The sequence below is a fragment of the Mya arenaria genome, chromosome 12 (genome assembly GCF_026914265.1).
Source record: "Mya arenaria isolate MELC-2E11 chromosome 12, ASM2691426v1".
In the NCBI taxonomy this organism is placed as follows: Eukaryota; Metazoa; Mollusca; class Bivalvia; order Myida; family Myidae; genus Mya; species Mya arenaria.
The window spans coordinates 4,072,489-4,099,181 of NC_069133.1; the positions used below are offsets into that span (position 1 = coordinate 4,072,489).

The following is a 26,693-nucleotide window of genomic DNA, read 5'->3' on the forward strand; positions in this document are numbered from 1 at the left end:
TGATTTGTTTGCTCGTGCCAGCATGGGTCGACGAGATTCGTTTCTCGCTGTCCTTTATGCGGCGGTTTAAGATGCAAGCCTGTTGTTTTGTCAATGTCTAAAGTTCAGCTTGAATGAAAATTGAAATCAATATTGCAAGATCAAGCAATTTTTAAAAAAAATGTTAGAATGTAGATGCGTTGTGAAATACAAGTGAAATGTACTAGGCTCATTGCATTCTTAGTTTGGTTTCGAAGTGCAAAACTTCATTCATCACAAACATTCCTCTTGAACGACCGAACATTGATATGTGGCAATGTTTTCGTTCAGCAAAATGATTTGGCAAAAGTAATTTAAAGGCTAGCATGAGTATGGAGGTGTCGTTAGACCAGCTTAGTATTGGTGTAAGGTGGTGTACAGTGCCAATACTAGGAACCGCTCATGTTCACCATGTCACGCTACAGGCAATGAAAAATAGGGAGTGGCAACCTCTTTGTATCGCCGTGGTCCGACAGTCCACACAGTCTTTACAATGAGAGGGGAAACATAGGCAATCGGATGCTTCTTCCTAAGTGTGCCTTGTCGAGTAACTGCCTTTGGCGTTGCCTTTATTTTCAAATTTGTGAACAAATAAAACTAGGTTAGGACCACATAATAGGGTTACGATGAAAATTAGGTTTCCCTTTTAATGCTTGAAGATAACAGCCACTGGCGTTATACTTCAAAAAAAATGGCTCGAAATACACATATCACACAAACATTCAACATTTTATCTGCAACAGTTTTCATTTTTCAAAAAAATACTCAGATGTACAAAAATAATGCAAAACATGAACAGCAAATTCACAAATTCTGATGTGTTGAAATTTAAAAAAAATCAAACATGAGATTGTATGAAAAAGCTTCTTTTTTATTTTCAAACAATTGAGATATCACAATCATAAGCCATATGTACAAAAATAATGCAACTCTGAATTGTAATTTCATGCTCTCAACAAAAAAATATGCATCGAAAATTGTGAAAAATTGTGAAAATCTAGAAGTTGAAGAGAGATCTCAAGATTTCAAAAAACGAACTATAGGCGTTATTTCACACAATACTTCATGAAAAAAAAATCAAATCTTCATAATGTTCATAATCTAGAAATTAACGAGGTATCTCAAGATTTCATAAAAAAATTATAGGCTCCATTTATTCAAAATTATAGGCTCATGCAACTCCTTCAAAAAAATAACAAATTTCAATAATGTGGACCCACGTCCATGAAACCTGAAAAATTGATAATTTACTGACACTGGCGTTCACACAAGATTTCACGAAAAAGTTAAAATCTTCATGATATCAACAATCATACATCATAAGAACTCTGAATGACAATTCTATGGTCTGAACATTCGAATATTTTGAAAATCTAGAAATTAACGTTGGATCTCAAGATTTCAAAAATCGAACTATAGGCTACATTCTTCAAAAATTATAGGCTTCATAAAACTCACTCAAACACTCAGATTTCAAAACCTTCAACATTTGTGCTCTGAAACTAGCGTTCACACCAGTTTTCATGAGAAAAAAAATAAAATCTTCATATTGTTGAAAATCTAGAAATTAACGCGTGATCTCAAGATTTCAAAAAAAAAATTATAGGCTTCATTTACCCAAAAAATTATAGGCTCATGCAAACCTCTCAAAAAATTACAAATCTCACAATCATAAGCTATATGCACAAAAAACACCAAGTCCATGAAACATAAAAAAATGATATTTTACTGAAACTGGCGTTCACACAAGATTTCATGAAAAAAATCAAATCTTCATAATGTTCAAATTCAACAAATCGACATTTGCAGCAAATCTCACAGATCTCACAATCATAAGCCATATGCACAAAACATGCAGTTAAGTCCATGAAACATGAAAAATTGATATCTTTCTGAGACTGGCGTTCACACAAGATTTCATGAAAAAAATAAAATCTTCAAAATGTTCAAATTCAACAAATCGACATTTGCAGCAAATCTCTCAGATCTCACAATCATATGCTATATGCACAAAAAACACCAAGTTCATGAAACATGAAAAATTGGTATCTTACTGAAACTGGCGTTCACACAAGATTTCATGAAAAAAATAAAATCTTCATAATGATCAAATTCAACAAATCTACATTTGCAGCAAATCTCTCAGATCTCACAATCATAAGCTATATGCACAAAAAACACCAAGTCCATGAAACATGAAAAATTGATATTTTACTGAAACTGGCTTTCACACAAGATTTCATGAAAAAAATAAAATCTTCATAATGATCAAATTCAACAAATCGACATTTGCAGCAAATCTCACAGATCTCACAATCATAAGCTATATGCACAAATTCCACCAAGTCCATGAAACTTGAAAAAAATGATATTTTACTGAAACTGGCGTTCACACAAGATTTCATGAAAACAATAAAATCTTCATAATGATCAAATTCAACAAATCGACATTTGCAGCAAATCTCACAGATCTCACAATCATAAGCTATATGCACAAATTCCACCAAGTCCATGAAACTTGAAAAAAATGATATTTTACTGAAACTGGCGTTCACACAAGATTTCATGAAAAAAATAAAATCTTCATAATGATCAAATTCAACAAATCGACATTTGCAGCAAATCTCACAGATCTCACAATCATAAGCTATATGCACAAAAAACACCAAGTTCATGAAACATGAAAAATTGGTATCTTACTGAAACTGGCGTTCACACAAGATTTCATGAAAAAAATAAAATCTTCATAATGATCAAATTCAACAAATCTACATTTGCAGCAAATCTCTCAGATCTCACAATCATAAGCTATATGCACAAAAAACACCAAGTTCATGAAACATGAAAAATTGATATTTTACTGAAACTGGCGTTCACACAAGATTTCATGAAAAAAATAAAATCTTCATAATGATCAAATTCAACAAATCGACATTTGCAGCAAATCTCACAGATCTCACAATCATAAGCTATATGCACAAATTCCACCAAGTCCATGAAACTTGAAAAAAATGATATTTTGCTGAAACTGATTTCACATAATCTTCATAGAAAAACTACTTCATTCACAGATTTCAAAATCTCGAGCCATTTGTACAATAATAATGCGGAATCAAGTGATAATTCTGGAACTATTTCATATGAGCGTATAAATAAAAACGGTAAAAAAAATAGTCCTAACCATTTATGCACAATTATAATGCGATGCGCATTAATTTTGGCCATCGGGTATATAAGCTCCACATTTTTCAATATTCGTCATTCCAGTAGCAAGCTCTTAGCTCAGAAGTGCTGTTAGTCTGCTGGGAGCCCAAAGTGGGTTTGAACTTCTCAGATTTCTCCTCGCACTATGAACTTGGTGCATCAGAGATACAGAGAAAATATCTGAGAGGTTTTTTGAACTTCTGGTTTGAACATGAGAACCGTATGTCGCGATACCTCATAGTTTTTCGCTCTTGAGTCTGGCCAGCTCATGTTGTCGATCACTTTGACATCGCCTGACGAATACGATCATTCTCTGTGATAGCCATTAGATCATATACAAAAAGCGATTTTGGCAAGTGATTTGTTATTTGCGTCTGGTAGCATGAGCATAGAAGTATAGCTTCGACGAGATTTGTTTCTCATTGCTCAATATGTTACGGTCTTGGATGCAATGCAATGATTTTGTCAACTTCGCAAAAACATTTTGGCAAAAGTAAAATTTGAGAGGCTACCATGAGTATGGAGGTGTCGTTAGACCAGCTTAGTATTGGTGTAAGGTGATGTACAGTACCAATACTAGGAACCGCTCATGGTCATCATGTCGCGCTACAGGCAATGAAAAATAGGGAGTGGCAACCTCTATGCTCACGAGTACCCCTTTTCTGTACGCTAGTGCATGCATAGAGAGTGGACGAAGCGAATGGGGCGCTAGTCCTAAGTGTGCCCTGTCGAGTAGTTGCCTTTAGCGCTGCCTCAGTTTTTTTTCAAAATTCAAAATTCAATCGCTTCTTTGCTCATAAGTTGCGATACATAAAAGGAAATGCTTTCTGAGATTAAAGTTAGCATTTCCTGCCTGCAAGTAAAGCGAGCAAATATGCCTCTATGTGCTTAAGAGGTGTGTTTGAAAGTGAACTCTGTAGCCTTCTCTTAGATCAAAAGAGAAATAAGTCTACGAGTTTTCGAGCCTAGCTTGTGGTTGAGGTACTTGAAGTTGATCGCAGAAATCCCTTCTTTGATCGGACAATGCGGCTGAGGCACTCGATTCTTGCCCCAGTACAGGCCTTCTTGTATCAGACATCACTTGTTCGGCGTTGTACCTACAACGAGTCAGCAATACCCCGTTTGTTACACCCGAGTAGTCCAGCACTCTACATTATAGGTGTAACAAATTGTAGAAGGTCGCCTGGAAGGCCTCTAATGGGTGCTGATTTTGCGTAGTGTATGACACTAGGAAAATAGGTTTCTGGCTCAGAGTTACCATTTTCCGATCTTGTTTGTGCGGTGGGTAACCTGACCAATGCCAGTCACAAGTCTGGATGAAAAACAGGGAGTGACCACATTACATAACAAAAATACTTTTTACATTGAATGTTTGACATTATAACAATTGTAAACTTTTGCTTGTGTTTGATTTCATGAAAGCAAATGTTTTATGTATAATTATGTATATTGATATGTTTTCAATGCTATGTATGTTTGTACGTTGTTATCGGCTTACATATTGAATAAAACAGAAACTGAAATTAGAAGCATTAGTTGTGTTATTTGTAACTTTTTTATCATGAGAAATTATCAATTGTTATTCAAACGGGAGTGACCACTTCAAGTTCACGATAAAGCAATTTTTGATTTCATCTCATGTTATCAAAAATGGTATGATTTTTTTTCAAAATTGTAATCCTTCGCATAGTGGTAGAAACAAAATAATTCAGTGTTATTATTGCATTATAATTGTAAGTTCTTATAACTCGAGTATCATTTATTTATTCATTTATTCAGTTGATGTCAACCATGTCAGACGCAACTTTTAACTTGGTAAAACAGTTGGCAGATCGTATGCAACACAGTGAAACTCAATTGTTGCACATGAAGACTATCGTAGTTAACAACAGCAGACACGTATCTGGCGTCTTGAGAAAACTTTCGCCACTAATTCGTAAAATTGTAAAATCACTTTACAAAATAGTTTCATCAAAAAAAACTCCTAGCAAGATGAGCCAACCAGAAATTAGATCTGGAGATGTGTTACAACTGGCAAGGAAAATGAAACGTGACTTAAAAAACTACAGAATTGAGTTGAACACAATATCAGAACGTTGTGGCAGGGAGAAGGCTATTGACATTTTATCCGAAATCCGATCGGTATCCAAGATATTTCGAAAAGTATCAACGCTCGGAGATCTTCTTTGCAATCATCTTAGCAGAGAGACAAGCATCCAAAAGGAGTTGCACTTAAAAAACGATGAAAAAAACATTTGTCAAATTTGTGTTACGGACAAAAAGTGTATTGTATTTACGCCTTGTGGCCATTTGACTTGTCATGCATGTTCTATCAAAACTAGTAAATGTTATTTTTGCAGAACTGTTGTTATTGGAAAATATCAAATTTATCAATAAATTGTAAAATATATTTCTCTGTACTTGTTTTCAATTTTGTTTCTTCACGGTGGTTTTAATGCTATTACCTCCCTTTAAGAAGAATGAGATACGGGTTTTTAGTAGATGACAAATATCTCGTAAAACATTATTGTTTTCAAAATGAACAATTTGGGAACGTATAATAACTGTGACTTAAGTATATTGGAAAAATTGTTTAGTTGCTGATACATAACTTCATGTTCAGATTTTATTTTATTTTCAAATCAAAGGCTGTGATTTTAATATTCGGGTGTTTTATAAAAAAGATCGTCATCCTAAATTTCCATTTATCGATGTGTTGTTATTCAGCAATTTGTATGACAAAATAATAACCAAAGAACGAGAAGCAAAAATAAGTGGTATGAAAGGTTTTATTTTGAAATCGTAACATAATTTGCGTTTCATTGAAACAGAACATTTTTCAAAAGTTATACGCTGGGGTTTTCTTCGTTCGGTGTCTGGTCAAAAAGTTCGTCACCCCAATTCATTGCCACAGACAGTGTCTCATCATTATCATCAGTATCATCAGTATCGGAATGGTAACTCAAATCCCTTCTACAAACTGGTGTGTTCAAATCCTTTCTGCAAACTGGGATGCTCAAATCGCTTTTGACTACTTCATTTGTGACTTGTTGAATAATTCCCTGTAGTTTCCGTATGTGTTGCTTGTACTCTCTAACCAGATGCTGTTTGTTTCGAATCGCTTGAGAAGAAAGCTGGCCTTCTTGTTTTAGAAAATTGATTTCTCTTTGCAATGTTATTTTCTGCCTTTTATGTGCCATAACGTCCATATTCATATTGTTGATTGTCTGTATTTTCGAACATTGTCCAAGGTATTCGAGTTCCTTTGTCAAACTTGTACGAACATCAGCTGCTACATTTTTCGAACAGTACTTGAGATATCTCTGAAGTAGTATGTTTATCTTGTTCTCATACTGGGGAATAGATGTGCTATATCTGTACTCGTTAGCCATCTCTCTACGTATTGCAGCTAAGGAATACCCATAATGTAGAATATGAGCTTTTATATCATACGCTTAAACTTTTATAATGCACAAGTGTTTATCCAATGAAATGAGTTTATGATGGTCATTGTTGTAAACAAAACGAATCAGTGTTTCCATTGCATTATAATTTCAAGCTCTTATTACTCGAGTATCATTTATCAACTGTTTAATCCATTCATTCAGTTGATATCAAACATGTCAGGCACAATTTTAAGCTTAATAAGCAATTTGACAGATCGTGTAAAACACTGTGAATCTGACTTGCAGCAAATTAAGGCAATAATAAAAACACAGAGTAGCAAGCGCACTTTAGACGTGCTAAGAAAATTTCTTTCACTACTCCATAAATGTGTGAAGATATTGCAAAATACAACGATTTCCATTAAACCTACAAACAAGATGTGCGAACCGAAACAGAAGACCGGAGACCTATTGTCACAGGTTCAAAAGCTAAAAAATGACTTGAAAAAATTAAAAACAGACTTGAACAACATTTCACAACGTTGTGGTAGGGAGAAAGAAGTTAACATTTTGGCTGAAATGCGATTAGTTTCAAAGATATTTCGCAAAACAGCTCCACTAGGAGACCTTCTATGGCATCATCTCAGCATGAAAGAGGAAACGCGACAAGAGTTGCAACGACAAATCGACGAAAAAAACACTTGTACTAGTTGTGTAACAAACAAAAAGTGTATTGTGTTTATACCCTGTGGACATTTATCTTGTCAGGCATGTTCCATTACCAGCAGCGAATGCCACATTTGTAGATCGGCTATTGTTGGAAAATTTCTTATGAATAAATCGTAAACAATTATTTGTATTTTTGCTTTCTGTTTATTTCATTTACATAGAAAGGTGAATCACTCAAACACTACCAGTTCTGATTCACACAGTTATGCTGTAGACAACCGCAATACGCTAGTTAGCTCAAATTTCTAACATTGGTTAGCAAAGTTGACGAATGCAAGTTCGAGAAATAATGTATACGCTTTTTAGAGTACTTCAAACTATTTAAACATACAGCAGTGACTGTACTTTTCACTAACTATGGCAAAACGATATACTGACATCGTTGGGTTTGCTGGACTACAGTACAATGATTATTTCAAAACATTCTGTTGGGAATGCCAATTGTGTTGTGCTGGAGTCTTTACGTTAGAACCTTGTCAACGACATGATCTTTTGAACATTTTCCCTCCAGCTGGCTACTGCCAAAACTGTTTTCGATATGTGTGGTACTGTAATGATTGTAAGGCTAATGGAACGCCACCAAAAGTGCGAATGAGAAACTATTGTTTGTCATGTTTTTTCCACCGATTTGAAAATCTTGCAATCTTGGCCGGCTAACCCTGACGTGGTTGAAGAAAGTTTTCGATTGATTGTGACAATTATCTTGTTTCACAAAATAAAAAATAAAAACTTGAAATAAATTACTTTGTTTTTGTATCTGATACCAAGACGCTCATTTTTTTCTCTGATGATTTTCAATTTTCATTTTCTCTGATGATTTTCAATTTTCATTTTCAATTTTCATTCTCAATTTTCATTCTCAATTTTCATTCTCAATTTTCATTCTCAATTTTCATTCTCAATTTTCATTCTCAATTTTCATTCTCAATTTTCACATTCGTCTTTCACATTCGTCATTTTCAAACAATATCCTCGTGGGACTAAACGCACTCATCGCCGATATCGGGTTGTAAACTGTACTTGGGTCTCATTTATTATTTTTGAGTTTTACTCAAGTACAGTTTGTGCTATGAAATTATATTTTAAACATATTGAGCAATGATTTTTAACAACATCATGAACAAGAGAAAGAGCTTTAGAAACAGTAGAACATAAGTCATTTAAATAATGTCATACTGTAATGTGGACAAATGAGTTTAGAATGAGATTTAGGTTTGACTTGAGTATTTTCGCGATATTGGGGCCAGGCTCAACTAAAACGCTGTATTCAAGTCAAATTAGGTCCATACAGAGGCTCCAGTGAATTTCAGAAAATATAAAATGAAAGCATATTGTTATATTTTAAATACAAAAAATAAATAAATATGTAATCTGTATCCGAGTTATTAAACAATGTCACACAATTAGGAGAACCACTTGCTGTCTATGTTCATCCAACACATGCAGTATATGCGTTAGAGAATGCATTATAAATAGTAACTATTACAATTTAAATCATGTATAACAAACGTAACTAAAAGAAACTGTACCTAACGGTGTATTATGTTTTATGGATATAAATAACCATATAGTGTCTTATGTAATACAATGCAAACAATACTGCTTGAATTATTATGATCAAATTAATGATTTATGAATTATGGGCCGATTGTCCAGAACTTTGCCAAAATTAACAACGTGATTAACGACATCGTTGTTAATTTTTGAAAGTAAAGTGTTTGTGATTCCCTTATGTGTTTAAAAGTACAACTGAAACAGTTGTCTCAAATTTTCTTAGAAACATTGCAGATCACAAGTGTACCCATTAAACTTAAAGAACAGTAAATATTTTAAAGTTAACACTGATGACGTCAACAACTTTGTTGACGTCAACACAGTTCTGAACAATAGGCCCTATTACAAATGCTTGTTTGAGACCACAACACGTGTACCTGTATTTGCCGTACGTCTTTGCCAGTTCTGTGTAGTTACCCACTAGTTCCGTAAAGCTTCCTGTTTCACTACCCCCTTGAACCTAGAGTAAATAAATGTTTCGTATTATTTTACATTTCAAAACCATGTTGACAAACAAATGATTGTCCATATAATTACTGACTTGACTAGAGCTATGGGACTTCAGTCATTGGAAACATGTGTACTAAGTTTCACGTGACTTTTTCATATGCTTTCCGGAGGTTGATTTGAAATTGATCTTTATCATTTTTAACCGTTCTTTGACACAGTTCCAACGACGGCATTTCCCGAATGACATTACTTTTAAATATAATTTGGCGCTTTTCTTTCTGAAAACAACAAACGGTGTTTAGTTGTGGTCAAGGTTAACAATTTTGCACAGCGACTTTGCTATCAAAACATAATTTTCAAATATAGCTCCTACCTCATCATTGACGTCATCAATCGAGCCTAAAATATCATCTAGGTCAGCTCTTATTGAATCTATGTCGGACTTCATGTCTGTATGTAAAATAAGTACAAACTTAATGATTTAAATATATATATATTGTTATCAATTAATTGTAAAAATCATTTATCCAAACAACACGTTCAGTTTATTTAACACAGACTATAATTATAAAAGCAATAAATATGTATTTACCAAAGGTCAATGCAATGCTGAATATTTCTTAAACGGTGTTTTTATTGAACCATAATTAATACTTTCTTAAGACAGTTTTCCTTTTTTCTCCAACGTTTTCAATTTGATGCTGACCGTTGAGGCTTACAGAGATTGAGTCCAGTAGTCTTTAATTTAATTTCATCAGATATTCTTGGCTACTGAGCCTGACCCTGCAGTTTTCAGCGTTTTTTTTTTTTTGTATGTATTGATATATGTTGGGACTAACGGTTGGTAATCATGTGTATAAAAGCTAGTTTAAACGCCCTGTGAACTCGTGTTTCACTGACCGTTCATTTAGAGATGAAGCTATTTGGATGCGTGCGTCTCTTTGTTGTGAGTGTACGCTTGTATTCTCTCTCTCTCTCTCTCTCTCTCTCTCTCTCTCTCTCTCTCTCTCTCTCTCTCTCTCTCTCTCTCTCTCACACACTGTTGTTTGGACTCTTACCTTGTGCGTTACATAGAAGTTATATTTGTTTTGTTGTTTGTGTACTGGGCTTGTTCCTGTAGTTTTGATTGTAGTATTTGATCGTATCCTAGACCGAGCTTTTAACCAAATCATTACCATAAAAACATACACGTTGCTATTCTCTGATCATCAGATGTATTGAGAAATAATCTCTGAGTTGATTAAATAGACTCATCATAAATAAAATTAAACATTCTTTTGATAATAGTAATTTATTTTATAGTGTTTAGATAACCTGTCATGGCTTGGTTGGAGTCATTCTTCACCGTCTCCGGAATATTGTCAACTTCGAGTTCAGCCTGTAACAATTTGTTTAAATTAGTTTATATAATCCAAGAAATTGTAAACATATAGTGGTTTGCTGTTTGTTTTTAATTAACGAAATTCTAATTCATTACAATTTCGATATTATAAACACTGCCGTTTGTTTCTTTCACCGTGAAAAAGTGATATTCTAAAAACTTTAATGTCAAGCGAGAACTTTTCAAGACACATCGTCCTTTACCTTTTGTATCTCATCTGTCATGTTTGTATTCTTGGCGTCGTCCATACTGGATCTGGCGGACGCCATGTCGTCATTCGGAAACTGAAATATAGACATTGTTTAACTGAAACTGAATTGATCGTACTATCGGGAAAAAGAAACGGTGCATAAATCAAATATATATATTGTCTTAAATAACATCTTTTAGTCTTTCGAGGTCTACTTCAATTATGTGTGTGGGTGTGTGTGTGTGCGTGCGTGCGTGTGTGCGTGCGTGCGTGTGTGTGCGTATTTGTGGCTTCGATTCCTTAATAAAGTTATGATCCTCTTGCTTCATAGAAGACACCATTACTTTAATGAAATGTATTTTTAAAATATGTTCCCACAATCTTATACAAACTCTTAAAGTTACAAGTTTCTAGAAAAATAACTTGCCTTCTTAAATATTTTGTTTAGGTGTAAATTATTTCATTAACTGTTAATTATTCAAATACAGGTGCTTTGTAAAAAAAAGTTGTTGTAACTTCATATGGTGTTATATTCACATACAACACACATACAATACAGATACAAAACGGGCGACAACCTGAGACATGTCAATGGAGACTGTCGCCGAGCTATAGTCCGGCCTCCCTGCTACCGGACATGCCGGGCAGTTGGCAAATATATCGTCCATACTGGTGGTGATGTTGGCGAGTGATTCATTCAAGGCGTTGATGGAAGTAGTTAATTCCGTCATTGTGTTTTCAACATTAGTAAGGGCTGAGTCGACATCATCCATTTCTGGAAATGATTATGATGTTTTATAGGGTATGTTGTATTGTTTACAAATCATGTAGTTATTAGAAAAAATCTGTTACAAACAACGTCAAAATGCTGAAATTATAACATTTAAATTATTGTTAAGAAAGCAGGCCGACCGTTTGAACAGCATGGTTTGCCAAACGCATCATATGCATGTACGTGTATTATAGTCCTTGCCCGATGGTAAAGTTCATAATCTGAGCCATTACAACTTTACCTGTAACAATAGTTCCGGCGGTAGCCAATGCGAACGAAATGTTTGTTTCTGTTTTAATCTCATCACGTACTGGTATACCCAACAGCACGTCAATATCTGTAACGATAAGAGGTAAAGGTCCATCAATGAAAATGATGACAAACATTTCACAACATAATTTTATTATATTCTATACTATTTCTCGTAATACTTTCGAACCCGTTTGCTCGAACTCGCTTGGCTCGAAATCCTCATTGGCTCGAACAGTCTAGGCTCGAAATCCTCATTGTGGCTGGATGTGAAGGATCGAATTCTTTATACTGAATGTAAGAATTCCCGCTTGGCTCGAAAGTCCCGAGGCTCAAGGTATTTTCGCCGGTCCCTGGGAGTTCGAGACAACAGGGTTCGATTGTACTTCTGAATTATGTTGACATAAACCTGGACTAAGTAAATAAATCATTTTTTTTTTGGTAAAATATCACTGAAGATATTATATACCGAAGGACTGCCTGAAATTGAACCATTTGCATCTGCAACTTCTACGTTATACTTCATAGTGTACATAACACTTCTGGAAAGAGAGTTTCGTGTATTTCGAGTATGCTGGCCAGCTTTAAGTTGAACTCTACCGGGTAGAGATAGAGGTCATCTTGACAATGCAACTAGTGGTCTCAAGTAAGCAAACATGGAGATAATTGTCATCAATTGCGTTTATTGCACGCGGTTGTATTTGAATTGTTGTCTGGGCTTGTTCCTGTAGTTTTCATTGTATTTTGGAAATGGCGGCGTTGATCGATGTTTGTTTATTTACGCAAATCTCTTCTCATTTAGGATACAATTGCTGTAAAACGAGTCCATTGGCGCATTGAGACTTGCTTAAGTCTGAAGATGCAGTGAGCAAATACAGTGAAATAATAGATTTTGGTTAATGTCGAAGAGACAAGAGATAATAACCTCTCATGCCACAGAAGCAATCGTAAAAATTGCCGTAACTTTCTATCCTCCGTCACAAACGAGTCATGACCGCTCTCTGGTATCCATGGAAACATAAGGTTATTGTGCATTGATTGAGACTGCACATACACATCGTGGTCCTGTATGTCCATCAGGCCCACCTCCGTCCGCTTGCCATTGACATCAACCGCTACCTACAAGCTATTCAGCTCCTTCTCATCCCCCTCCCCCGACCCCCCCCCCGCCTCTCCATTTTCTGCTCAAGTGCATCCAAAGCCCATAGTATCTTTTCTGCTTCCCCTAGTATACCATTCATATTTTCAAGTAATTTTACAATATCCGCGTTTGTCGGTTCCTTTAAATAAGAACTGTTTGCCATGTAAAAGACGATGGGCAAGTGAATAGTTTCCCCCAAAGCCCCGCACAGAATACGCTATTACCTCCGTTAACATCTTGTTAGCAGCTTACATTATCCTATCCGTATAAAGCAGAATCAGGGGTGGGGGTTAGGTTACGAACACTACAACTACTTTTCCTTTCTTTACGATTTTAGTTTGCCTAATTAGTCATATTATTAGTTATATCCACATCATGATATGCTAACTTCCAAGATTGACCCACAGCATATCTCTTTAATATCCCAAATCTTTTTCTAATACTTAGAGCAAAAACGGTCATCACGGAGAACATCTCGAGATCTAAGCGAACACAAGAGATGGAAAAGAACCGAAAAGGCAGGAACCTCGAAATTGAGATTGAAATGCCCATGCCACTTGGATAACAGAGTGAAAAGAAACAAAGAAGAATAGGGGTGAACTACAACAATTACGGAAAATGGCTTTGATGACAAGAGATAAGCGGAAGCTATCAAAACCCTCTGATGTAATTTTGGAAAATTACTTACAATTTGTTAGCTGATCGTTGTCACACATTCTTGTTTATTTGATATTCATAACGATATTTAACTTTCGCGGGTGTTTAAAGGTTCGTCATCTGTCAATCATTCAATACACACTCCCTTCGTCTGGGTTTGCGTTGACAATGTGTCAGCCAATGAGATAGTATTCTAAGACAATTCGATGAACTGAAGTAACATTTTACCTTGTGTCACCTTCCCAAGCGTTCCCTGGGATACTTTTAGTACTTTTATTTAATACATACGTCACTATTTATAGTAACACATTTGTACAGGGATTCCGCAATTATTTGCATGACTCTGCAATTATCAGATTTGCCGCCCGGGCCGATTATCGATTATCATTTTGCGGCCCGTAGGGACTACGCCAATATGAGTTACTCGGGCCAAATATCACTCAACGGCCCGGCCCGGCTACGCCGTGTATTAACCACTAATTAGTTGTATGTTGTTTTGGATTGCGAAAAGCTGTTGTGATTTCCAGTATGTGTTTGATATACATAATTCTGATTTCCAAACACATTTTAAGACTGAACTTTTTTATTATTATTCTAACATGACAAACGAAATGGGATTTTGTTTAATTTTCTTATTTTTGGAATAAATATCTTTACATAAAAAATATATAAGTATTATATAAATATCAGATGCAATGGCGGGAGATAGCAAATATTTTTTACTCGAAAGCGGAATATATCATATTACAACAAAACATCAGAAAAATGGGCTTGTTTTTTCTTCTTATAAAAAATATAAAAAATGAGAAAAGATAAACAACTCACTATCTATGTCTCGAAATATGACGTCAATAGTAAAATTGAAGTTCGTGCCGATCACGTGTTTTGCTTCTACGACGGTATTGTTGGTGAAAACTTTGACGTCATTTATCGAATCGTCGACAGTGCCGTCAATGGAGTTAATGACTGTAGACATGTCGCCATTAATGACAAACAAACATATCGAGGCCACCCTGCAAAAGTAGATCGGGATATTTGGCTATCAATAAACATAATATCATATACAGTCGAATCCCTTTGGCTCGATATCTCAGGGAATGCTCAAAAAGAGTTAAACAAAATCGGTCCTTAACATCCAGTTCGAACCAACGAGAAAATCGAGCCAATCGATATCGAGCAAACGGGTTTCGACTGTAACATGATATCAACACAGAGAAATTACAATCTGACATTGCATAGGGGAATGCTTATATTTCAATCGCCTATGCGTTCGTATAGTTCAACAAACGGATTATATGTCAGTTCTGGTATTACAATTTATAATTTATCAAGAGAGTTTACACAATCGGTCATTTGGACAGTCGTTAACATAATTTTAATTAGGCCGATTGCTCATAGTAAACAACGTTATTCACGTCACCATTGTTAACTTTCAAATTTACTGATCTGAAAATTGAATGGATTCACTTGTGATCGGTTTTATCTGTTTTATTTCTAACACAATTTGATACAACTAATTATATGTGTTTATTTCTATAAAAATATACGAGCACATTATCAACAAATAAACGTTAAACGGTTGTCCGGTTAGCGCAGTAGTTAGCGCGCTAGCTTCTCACCAAGGCGACCCGGGTTCGACTCCCGGCCTTGGCGCATGTGAGTTTGTTGAAGTGGTCACCAAGCTGGACAAGTGGGTTTTCTCCGGGTTCTCCGGTTTCCCCCACAGCACAAGACCACAATCTCGCGGAACATCGTGCCAACGAGAGTGACTTAGTATAAGTTATTATAACTTTCTTCACAATCGTTGTAAAATATATACTGCTTAAACTAAACTAAATAAACGTTTAAAAGTTAACAACGTTACACAAATTGTTAACTTTCAAAAAGTTCTGAACAATCGGCCCATTGTTGTAACATAGTTATGTTGCCTATGTTGGCCTATGTTGGCTATGTTGGCTATGTTGGCCTATGTTGGCCCATGTTGGCCTATGTTGGCTATGTTGGCTATGTTGGCTATGTTGGCCTATGTTGGGTATGTTGGCTATGTTGGGTATGTTGGCTATGTTGGCCTATGTTGGCTATGTTGGCTATGTTGGGTATGTTGGCTATGTTGGCCTATGTTGGCTATGTTGGCTATGTTGGCTATGTTGGCCTATGTTGGCTATGTTGGCCTATGTTGGCTATGTTGGGTATGTTGGCTATGTTGGCCTATGTTGGGTATGTTGGCTATGTTGGGTATGTTGGCTATGTTGGCCTATGTTGGCTATGTTGGCTATGTTGGCTATGTTGGGTATGTTGGCTATGTTGGCTATGTTGGCCTATGTTGGCCTATGTTGGCTATGTTGGCTATGTTGGGTATGTTGGCTATGTTATCCTATGTTGGCTATGTTGGCTATGTTGGCCTATGTTGGCTATATTGGCCTATGTTGGCTATGTTGGCTATGTTGGCTATGTTGGGTATGTTGGCTATGTTGGCTATGTTATTCTATGTTGGCTATGTTGGCCTATGTTGGCTATGTTGGCCTATGTTGGCTATGTTGGCCTATGTTGGCATATGTTGGCTATGTTGGCCTATGTTGGCCTATGTTGGCTATGTTGGCTATGTTGGCTATGTTGGCCTATGTTGGCCTATTTTAGCCTATGTTGGCCTATGTTGGCCTATGTTGGCTATGTTGGCTATGTTGGCTATGTTGGGTATGTTGGGTATGTTGGCTATGTTGGCTATGTTGGCCTATGTTGGCTATGTTGGGTATGTTGGCTATGTTGGGTATGTTGGCTATGTTATCCTATGTTGGCTATGTTGGCCTATGTTGGCTATGTTGGCCTATGTTGGCTATGTTGGCTATGTTGGGTATGTTGGGTATGTTGGCTATGTTGGCTATGTTGGCCTATGTTGGCTATGTTGGGTATGTTGGCTATGTTGGGTATGTTGGCTATGTTATCCTATGTTGGCTATGTTGGCCTATGTTGGCTATGTTGGCCTATGTTGGCTATGTTGGGTATGTTGGCTATGTTGGCTATGTTGGCCTATGTTGGCTATGTTGGCTATGTTGGGTATGTTGGGTATGTTGGGTATGTTGGCTATGTTGGCTATGTTGGCTATGTTGGCCTATGTTGGCTATGTTGGCTATGTTGGCTATGTTGGCTATGTTGGCTATGTTGGGTATGTTGGGTATGTTGGCCTATGTTGGGTATGTTGCCTATGTTGGCTATGTTGGCTATGTTGGCTATGTTGGCTATGTTGGCTATGTTGGGTATGTTGGCTATGTTGGCTATGTTGGCCTATGTTGGCTATGTTGGGTATGTTGCCTATGTTGGGTATGTTGGCTATGTTGGCCTATGTTGGCTATGTTGGCTATGTTGGCCTATGTTGGCTATGTTGGCCTATGTTGGCTATGTTGGGTATGTTGGCTATGTTGGCTATGTTGGCTATGTTGGCTATGTTGGCCTATGTTGGCTATGTTGGCTATGTTGGGTATGTTGGCTATGTTGGCTATGTTGGCTATGTTGGCCTATGTTGGCTATGTTGGCTATGTTGGCTATGTTGGCTATGTTATCCTATGTTGGCTATGTTATCCTATGTTGGCTATGTTGGGTATGCTGGCTATGTTGGCCTATGTTGGCTATGTTGGCCTATGTTGGCTATGTTGGCCTATGTTGGCATATGTTGGCTATGTTGCCAATGTTGGCTATGTTGGCCTATGTTGGCCTATGTTGGCCTATGTTGGCTATGTTGGCCTATGTTGGCTATGTTGGCCTATGTTGGCTATGTTGGCTATGTTGGCCTATGTTGGCCCATGTTGGCCTATGTTGGCTATGTTGGGTATGTTGGCTATGTTGGCTATGTTGGCTATGTTGGCCTATGTTGGCTATGTTGGCTATGTTGGCTATGTTGGGTATGTTGGCTATGTTGGCTATGTTGGCTATGTTGGCCTATGTTGGCCTATGTTGGCTATGTTGGGTATGTTGGCTATGTTGGCTATGTTGGGTATGTTGGCTATGTTGGCCTATGTTGGCTATGTTGGCTATGTTGGCTATGTTGGCCTATGTTGGCTATGTTGGGTATGTTGGCTATGTTGGCTATGTTGGCTATGTTGGCCTATGTTGGCTATGTTGGGTATGTTGGCTATGTTGGGTATGTTGGCTATGTTGGCCTATGTTGGCTATGTTGGCTATGTTGGCTATGTTGGCCTATGTTGGCTATGTTGGCCTATGTTGGCTATGTTGGGTATGTTGGGTATGTTGGCTATGTTATCCTATGTTGGCTATGTTGGCTATGTTGGCCTATGTTGGCTATGTTGGCCTATGTTGGCTATGTTGGGTATGTTGGCTATGTTGGCTATGTTGGCTATGTTGGCCTATGTTGGCTATGTTGGCTATGTTGGGTATGTTGGGTATGTTGGCTATGTTGGCCTATGTTGGGTATGTTGCCTATGTTGGCTATGTTGGCTATGTTGGCTATGTTGGGTATGTTGGCTATGTTGGGTATGTTGGCTATGTTGGGTATGTTGGCTATGTTGGCCTATGTTGGCTATGTTGGGTATGTTGGGTATGTTGGGTATGTTGGGTATGTTGGCCTATGTTGGCTATGTTGGCTATGTTGGCTATGTTGGCCTATGTTGGCTATGTTGGCCTATGTTGGCTATGTTGGGTATGTTGGGTATGTTGGTTATGTTATCCTATGTTGGCTATGTTGGCTATGTTGGCCTATGTTGGCTATGTTGGCCTATGTTGGCTATGTTGGGTATGTTGGCTATGTTGGCTATGTTGGCTATGTTGGCCTATGTTGGCTATGTTGGCTATGTTGGCTATGTTGGGTATGTTGGGTATGTTGGCTATGTTGGCCTATGTTGGGTATGTTGCCTATGTTGGCTATGTTGGCTATGTTGGGTATGTTGGCTATGTTGGGTATGTTGGCTATGTTGGCCTATGTTGGCTATGTTGGGTATGTTGGCTATGTTGGGTATGTTGGCTATGTTGGCCTATGTTGGCTATGTTGGCTATGTTGGCTATGTTGGCCTATGTTGGCTATGTTGGCCTATGTTGGCTATGTTGGCTATGTTGGCTATGTTGGCTATGTTGGGTATGCTGGCTATGTTGGCTATGTTGGCTATGTTGGCCTATGTTGGCTATGTTGGGTATGTTGGCTATGTTGGGTATGTTGGCTATGTTGGCCTATGTTGGCTATGTTGGCTAAGTTGGCTATGTTGGCCTATGTTGGCTATGTTGGCCTATGTTGGCTATGTTGGGTATGTTGGCTATGTTGGCCTATGTTGGCTATGTTGGCTATGTTGGCTAAGTTGGCTATGTTGGCCTATGTTGGCTATGTTGGCCTATGTTGGCTATGTTGGCCTATGTTGGCATATGTTGGCTATGTTGGCCTATGTTGGCCTATGTTGGCTATGTTGGCTATGTTGCCAATGTTGGCTATGTTGGCCTATGTTGGCCTATGTTGGCTATGTTGGCCTATGTTGGCTATGTTGGCTATGTTGGCCTATGTTGGGTATGTTGGGTATGTTGGCTATGTTGGGTATGTTGGCTATGTTGGCCTATGTTGGCTATGTTGGCTATGTTGGCTATGTTGGGTATGTTGGCTATGTTGGCTATGTTGGCTATGTTGGCCTATGTTGGCTATGTTGGGTATGTTGGCTATGTTGGGTATGTTGGCTATGTTATCCTATGTTGGCTATGTTGGGTATGTTGGGTATGTTGGGTATGTTGGCTATGTTGGCCTATGTTGGCTATGTTGGCTATGTTGGCTATGTTGGGTATGTTGGCTATGTTGGCTATGTTGGCCTATGTTGGCTATGTTGGGTATGTTCGCTATGTTGGGTATGTTGGCTATGTTATCCTATGTTGGCTATGTTGGCTATGTTGGCCTATGTTGGCTATGTTGGCCTATGTTGGCTATGTTGGGTATGTTGGCTATGTTGGCTATGTTGGCTATGTTGGCCTATGTTGGCTATGTTGGCTATGTTGGCTATGTTGGGTATGTTGGCTATGTTGGCTATGTTGGCTATGTTGGCTATGTTGGCTATGTTGGCCTATGTTGGCTATGTTGGCTATGTTAGCTATGTTGGCTATGTTGGCTATGTTGGGTATGTTGGCCTATGTTGGGTATGTTGCCTATGTTGGCTATGTTGGCTATGTTGGCTATGTTGGCTATGTTGGCTATGTTGGCCTATGTTGGCTATGTTGGCCTATGTTGGCTATGTTGGGTATGTTGGGTATGTTGGCCTATGTTGGCTATGTTGGCTATGTTGGCTATGTTGGCCTATGTTGGCTATGTTGGCCTATGTTGGCTATGTTGGGTATGTTGGCTATGTTGGCCTATGTTGGCTATGTTGGCTATGTTGGCTATGTTGGCCTATGTTGGCTATGTTGGCCTATGTTGGCTATGTTGGCCTATGTTGGCTATGTTGGCCTATGTTGGCTATGTTGGGTATGTTGGCTATGTTGGCCTATGTTGGCTATGTTGGCTATGTTGGCTATGTTGGCCTATGTTGGCTATGTTGGCCTATGTTGGCTATGTTGGCCTATGTTGGCGTATGTTGGCTATGTTGGCCTATGTTGGTCTATGTTGGCTATGTTGGCTATGTTGCCAATGTTGGCTATGTTGGCCTATGTTGGCCTATTTTGGCCTATGTTGGCTATGTTGGCCTATGTTGGCTATGTTGGCCTATGTTGGCTATGTTGCCAATGTTGGCCTATGTTGGCTATGTTGGCCTATGTTGGCCTATGTTGGCTAAGTTGGCCCATGTTGGCCTATGTTGGCTATGTTGGCCTATGTTGGCCATGTTGGCTATGTTGGCTATGTTGGGTATGTTGGCTATGTTGGCTATGTTGGCTATGTTGGCTATGTTGGCCTATGTTGGCTATGTTGGGTATGTTGGCTATGTTGGGTATGTTGGCTATGTTATCCTATGTTGGCTATGTTGGCTATGTTGGCCTATGTTGGCTATGTTGGCTATGTTGCCAATGTTGGCTATGTTGGCCTATGTTGGCCTATTTTGGCCTATGTTGGCTATGTTGGCCTATGTTGGCTATGTTGGCCTATGTTGGCTATGTTGCCAATGTTGGCCTATGTTGGCTATGTTGGCCTATGTTGGCCTATGTTGGCTAAGTTGGCCCATGTTGGCCTATGTTGGCTATGTTGGCCTATGTTGGCCATGTTGGCTTATGTTGGGTTATGTTGGCCTATGTTGGCCTATGTTGGCCTATGTTGGCCTATGTTGCCTATGTTGGCTATGTTGGGTATGTTGGCCTATGTTGGCTATGTTGGGTATGTTGGCCTATGTTGGCTTTATATTTGTGTAATTAATTAATGTCGTATTGAAATGAATTATGTTTGCTATATTTGATTGATAATTATTGTATGTTATGGTATTCAAACGTCTCGGCTGGGTTTTCATGTAAATATCTATGAAGTATAAACTACGACAATATTAGTCAAATACAGGAATGTTTACATTTGGCTCTCATTCAAATCATAAGTCTAAAATGCTAAGGACAGAGTTTCTGATGCAATTGTACAACGTGACTTCGTAGGTAAACACCACGTGTTTATTTGTGAAGAGTTGACAGGTTATTTTGGAACTTTGGGTACTTATTGATAATACTTGTCACTCTCAGATTATATTATACTAAATAACTGTAAATTGAACTTTCAGATTTTTAAACTATAATCTATTAAAAGTCACTTGATTTTCATTTTGTACAAACAAAGTTAGAAGCTGAAAGATCTGTCCTCTCAGCTGAAAAGTCGGCTGAGTGTTCCAGAGCAGAGGGGAGAAGAGGAGAGAGAAGAGTTGAAATGCTGTTTTAAGAATTATTTCTATTAAAAGTATTAATCTTGAACTTGGAGTTTGATGTTGCGTATTTAAGATCACCCCGTTACATTGTCTTTAAAATGAGTTAAAAAGATTGAAAGACTTACAGAATAAATGTGCTTGAAATCACGAGGGTAACGACAAGACACGCCTTTCTGCGTACATTCTCTGTGTCATTGGGCTCCTGTCTCATCTCTCCTCCACAATTACCACAACAACGACAGCAGCAGAAGCAACAGGCAACGATCGGGAATATCAGGATGAACAGCAAGCCGACAACGATGGTACAAGCGAAGCCGGCGAAGAAGGTAACATTCTGCAAGCAGGTAAGATTAATTAGATTATAAATTTTTGTTTCCTATTTTTCATAAAAGCAACATTGGAAAAATGTCTTGACGCATTCTTGTCACATCAAACAATTGCTTGTCTTGTCGTATTAACATTGTTGCATAAAACAACGTAAGAACATGTATTTTCGAAAGACTGAAACAGATCTATAACAAGAGGGCCAAAATGACCCCATATCGCTCACCTGATTTAAATGGCTAATCAACTATACAGTGGTTATTAAGTATATTGGCAAACGATCACTACATGATGCTGCAAACCATTTATCAAGGGTCCGGGTCTTGCGGTTTCAGAGAGAAGGAGTATTAATAAAACCATTTTTCACCCATTGTCATGATTTGAACATGAGGCTACATACCAAATACAAAAAGTCTGGGCCATGTGGTTTCAATATTTTACTATTCAGTCGAAACCCTTTGGCTCGATATCCCAGGGACCGACCAAACTCGTCGAGCCACGCGAATATAAACAAGAGCGGGCCTTAACATCCAGTTCGAGTCATCCAGGAAATCGAGCCAGGCGATATGGATAAAGAATACGTAGAACCCCTCAAGCATGGCCAGCTTTGACCCTAAGGAGCAATGTTGGTATAAAGCCACTAAATGATACTACATACTACGCAGCAAGGGCTTATCAGCTAGTTAACCACGTCCCTTTAAAATTACCCTAAGCTGAGAACCTAGCTATCTCTAAATTTATCTCTTTCGTCATATCTGGGATTCTAAAGTTCTGTAGATGCACGTTTGTCTTTCATACTAAATATTTTCACTCTGCATTAAACTTTTTTATTTTAAACACACAGTTAAAGTTGTCAGAATGTATTGAAGCTTATGAAGGTATTAATGTTTTAGCTGTATCTTATATTTAGCTGGAGAAAAGGATATTTACATTTTTACTTTAAAATGATAGAGAAAACCTTGGCTCCCGGGATTGAGCCTTTTTACACCCTAGGGAGCAGTCTTGGTGAAGGACAACTGCAGGGGTCAGCATACCAAATATCAATGGTCTGTGACTTGCGGATCCAGAGAAGAGAATTTTCAAAAGTTTTACTATATAAGTATATAGATAAATTTTGATCCCTGTGGCAAGGCCAATTTTAACCCTAGAGACACAGTCCGTACACTCTTGATAAACGAGCACTATACCTAAAGCTGAATGCCAAATAACATGGGTCTTGCCCATTGGGTTTCAGAGATGTTTTAAGAAATGTAGAGGCTAGACGACGGACAACAGACGCCGGTCATTGATCGATCACTTAAGAGCTTAAACTTGAACACTTCGTGCTCAGACACCTAAAAGGGAGCAAGGTTACGATTCTTTAAGTTAGCTTAGACAATAGATAGATACTCAGACGAACAAGTAGAACACTCAACACCATTTTTGTTTAAATATAAGTGATTAACATCATTCAGATACAGACTATTAATAACGAGAGGACAAAACACGCCTCTAACCCAGGTTAAAATAGGGAACTATGGAAATAATAAATTCGATCTATCCTGTATTATCGTATCTTGTGATATTTTACTCGGGTTTTTCCTCCCCTAAAAAACAAACTTTTGTAAGATATAACCTTTTTTGTCATTTAATACACTTCGATTTATAATTTCTTTCGGACCTTTGATGCGTAAAGTATTTTTATTTCAATCAATGAATGTAACGATAAGATGGTAATTTTAACAATTCGTTGATTAGTGTTAAAACCGGTTTTCTAATAGGCGCATTGACAGTTGAGACTGCAAATATTAACCATATGTTGCAAGATGATACAGGTGTAGAAGACCCGGATGACAATCACGAGCTATTAACTTGTACAATGGATAACTTGATAGTGTTGAAAACCGAATACTTACTGTTGAAACGACATCTGTGTTAAATGATGTGAAGTTCTGTGTCATCACTAGCTCAAGAACATCTAAAATTTTAGAATTGATAATTTTGTTTCATTTTTATAACAGTTTGGCATTATTTGTTAGAGAAGTTTCATCTCCTAAAATGCGAAGAATAAAACATTCCATATACGGAAACTCGGAACGCTTTAACGTTGTCTGTAAATTGCAAATGGTGCTTGTCATGACTTCAGTCTTAGCGGAATGTAGACACATTGTGTTTTTGACGCTGAATTTTATACAATTTGAACAACAATTATTGATCAATATACAATAGTTCATCGTCTTAAATGTTTATAACATTGTTCGTGTAAATATGTTGATGTCACGTTTGTAAACAGATTCATGTCACGTGTGCAAACACATTCCTGTCACGTGTTTAAACAGATTCATGCCATGTTTGTTAACAATTTCATGCCACGTGTGGAAGCATATTAATGTCACGTGTGTAAACAGATTCATGTCACGTGTGTAAACATATTCATGCCACATGTGTAAACAGATTCATGTCACGTGTGTTAACAGATTCCTGCCACGTGTGTTAACAAATTCATGTCACGTGTGTAAACATATTCATGCCTAGTGTGTAAACAGATTCATGTCACGTGTGCTAACACATTCATGTCACGCGTGTAAATAGATTAATGTCACCTGTGTAAACATATTCATGTCAAGTGTGTAAACAGATTTATGTCACCTGTGTAAACATATTCATGCCTAGTGTGTAAACAGATTCATATCACGTGTGCTAACACATTCATGTCACGCGTGTAAACAGATTCATGTCACCTGTGTAATCATATTCATGTCAAGTGTGTAAACAGATTCTTGTCACGTATGTAAACATATTCATGTCACGTATGTAAACAGATTCTTGTCACGTATGTAAACAGATTCTTGTCACGTATGTAAACAGATGCATGTCACGTATGTAAACAGATGCATGTCACGTATGTAAACATATTCATGTCACGTATGTAAACAGATTCATGTCACGTATGTAAACAGATGCATGTCACGTATGTAAACAGATGCATGTCACGTATGTAAACAGATTCATGTCACGTATGTAAACAGATGCATGTCACGTATGTAAACAGATGCATGTCACGTATGTAAACAGATTCATGTCACGTATGTAAACAGATGCATGTCACGTATGTAAACAGATGCATGTCACGTATGTAAACAGATGCATGTCACGTATGTAAACAGATGCATGTCACGTATGTAAACAGATGCATGTCACGTATGTAAACAGATGCATGTCACGTATGTAAACAGATGCATGTCACGTATAAAACAGATTCATGTCGCGTATGTAAACAGATTCATGTCACGTATGTAAACAGATTCATGTCACGTATGTAAACAGATGCATGTCACGTATGTAAACAGATGCATGTCACGTATGTAAACAGATTCATGTCACGTATGTAAACAGATGCATGTCACGTATGTAAACAGATGCATGTCACGTATGTAAACAGATTCAGGTCACGTATATAAACAGATGCATGTCACGTATGTAAACATACATGTCATGTATAATCTAAATCCAAAGACTACATATCTATTAAGATCCAGTTCTTTAGATTCATGAATACAATTTCAGGCGTTACTCCTGTTTTTTGTTAAAATATAAACCTAAACAATCAAAGTATAATTTATCACATTGCCGAGACGATTCATTTTTCACTTCGGTGCTGTATTGGTATATTCGTATTAAAGTATTGACATAATTATGTTGATACTCAATATGTATTCTTGAACGTGTAGCAAGTCCCAATCAAACTGGTGATTTGAGTTGTTCTGTTTTTGTTTTCCACCTTGAAGAGGTTTGTACATTTGTCTACTACGCAACATGGCAAAACCGCTTTCCATGACTTTAGTTAAAGTTGGTGCGAATTAATCGCTTTATGTCAACATATGGGGCTTCATTGGATGAACGCATATCTTTTTTAATGCATACAAATTCCATTTGCAGTAAAATTTTAGTTAAATCGATGAAACAAGTGATGTCACTTACGCCGCCGCTGTTAAAACAGCCAGTTAAGTTCGCTGTAGATGTAGGAATGTCTTTGACGCGTACTTTTTTCGGCGCCGAAAGTGGATTATCCTTATGATAATTGGAATTTTAGAATTGCGATTTTTCCGTGAATGAAAACATTCGGTCAGCGCAAGGGTAATTCTCTTTCAGACAAAGTTTTCATACATCGATAAATCACAGTGCCATAACACTAATACAATTTCTTTGTTTTATTGTACTTCGAATAAAATATTGTACTTAGATGCAAACATTTTGTCTTACCGTCCGGGAATCCCTTGGCAAAAACTGCGTCAATAAACCCGTGCACCATTGAATAGTAGGTAGACAGCCCTTCGCTGATTCGAGAGGGCTCGGACAGCAGGTACCCGTCCGTGGCCGGCCAACCCGCCCACGTGATCATAGACGCGCTGTCAGCCGTGTTCCCAGCTGCGTCCGACAGTATCTCGGGCGTAAAGACGGGGTCGACAGCATGCACCGGAAGAACAAGACATAATGTCCAACCCCAAATAGCAACCCACATGTTGCTTCAGTAAAATCACTTAATGTTGCATTACTGAAAGTTTGACACACAAAGCACGCTTATTCCAAACTAATAGAATGAATGGCCAAATCAAGAATAAATGCTCTTGTTAAGGGAGTACTCAGAGATATATATCGGGATGGTATAGATGACGTTGTATTTATTGTTATCAAATATCTAATTGAACAATACTAAATTGCTGGCTTTGTGTTGATTAAAATCTACCAAACATAATCCTTACTGTCAAAAGACAATGGAGCATTGGACAATCAAAGTATTGTTCAATGGGTCTTATAAGGTGATTGGTATTAAATAAATATCATCTT

The 26,693-nt window shown here is 37.6% G+C and overlaps 1 protein-coding gene across 1 annotated transcript; it reads right to left on the reverse strand.

The window, feature by feature from the left end:
- Positions 1 to 4,171: 4,171 nt before the first annotated feature.
- On the reverse strand, positions 4,172 to 26,463 carry LOC128211682 (prominin-1-like). The gene is made up of 12 exons (XM_052916699.1): positions 26,109 to 26,463; positions 23,762 to 23,823; positions 21,668 to 21,876; positions 14,557 to 14,744; positions 11,926 to 12,021; positions 11,491 to 11,687; positions 10,926 to 11,006; positions 10,656 to 10,719; positions 9,715 to 9,791; positions 9,269 to 9,351; positions 4,481 to 4,534; positions 4,172 to 4,319 (listed from the first exon to the last, which is right to left on the reverse strand). The coding sequence occupies exons 1-12, from the start codon at positions 26,365 to 26,367 to the stop codon at positions 4,172 to 4,174; spliced, it is 1,518 nt and encodes a 505-aa protein (XP_052772659.1). The 5' UTR covers positions 26,368 to 26,463.
- Positions 26,464 to 26,693: the final 230 nt, after the last annotated feature.

Bases quoted from the DNA above. Each gene is read 5' to 3' on its own strand.
- LOC128211682 (XM_052916699.1), bottom strand. From the start codon at position 26,367: ATGTGGGTTGCTATTTGGGGTTGGACATTATGTCTTGTTCTTCCGGTG. The intron at 14,745-21,667 runs GTAAGTCTTTCA...CTACTTTTGCAG, and splicing joins ATTTCAAGCACATTTATTCT to GGTGGCCTCGATATGTTTGT. The intron at 9,352-9,714 runs GTAGGAGCTATA...TATTTACTCTAG, and splicing joins TTGATGACGTCAATGATGAG to GTTCAAGGGGGTAGTGAAAC.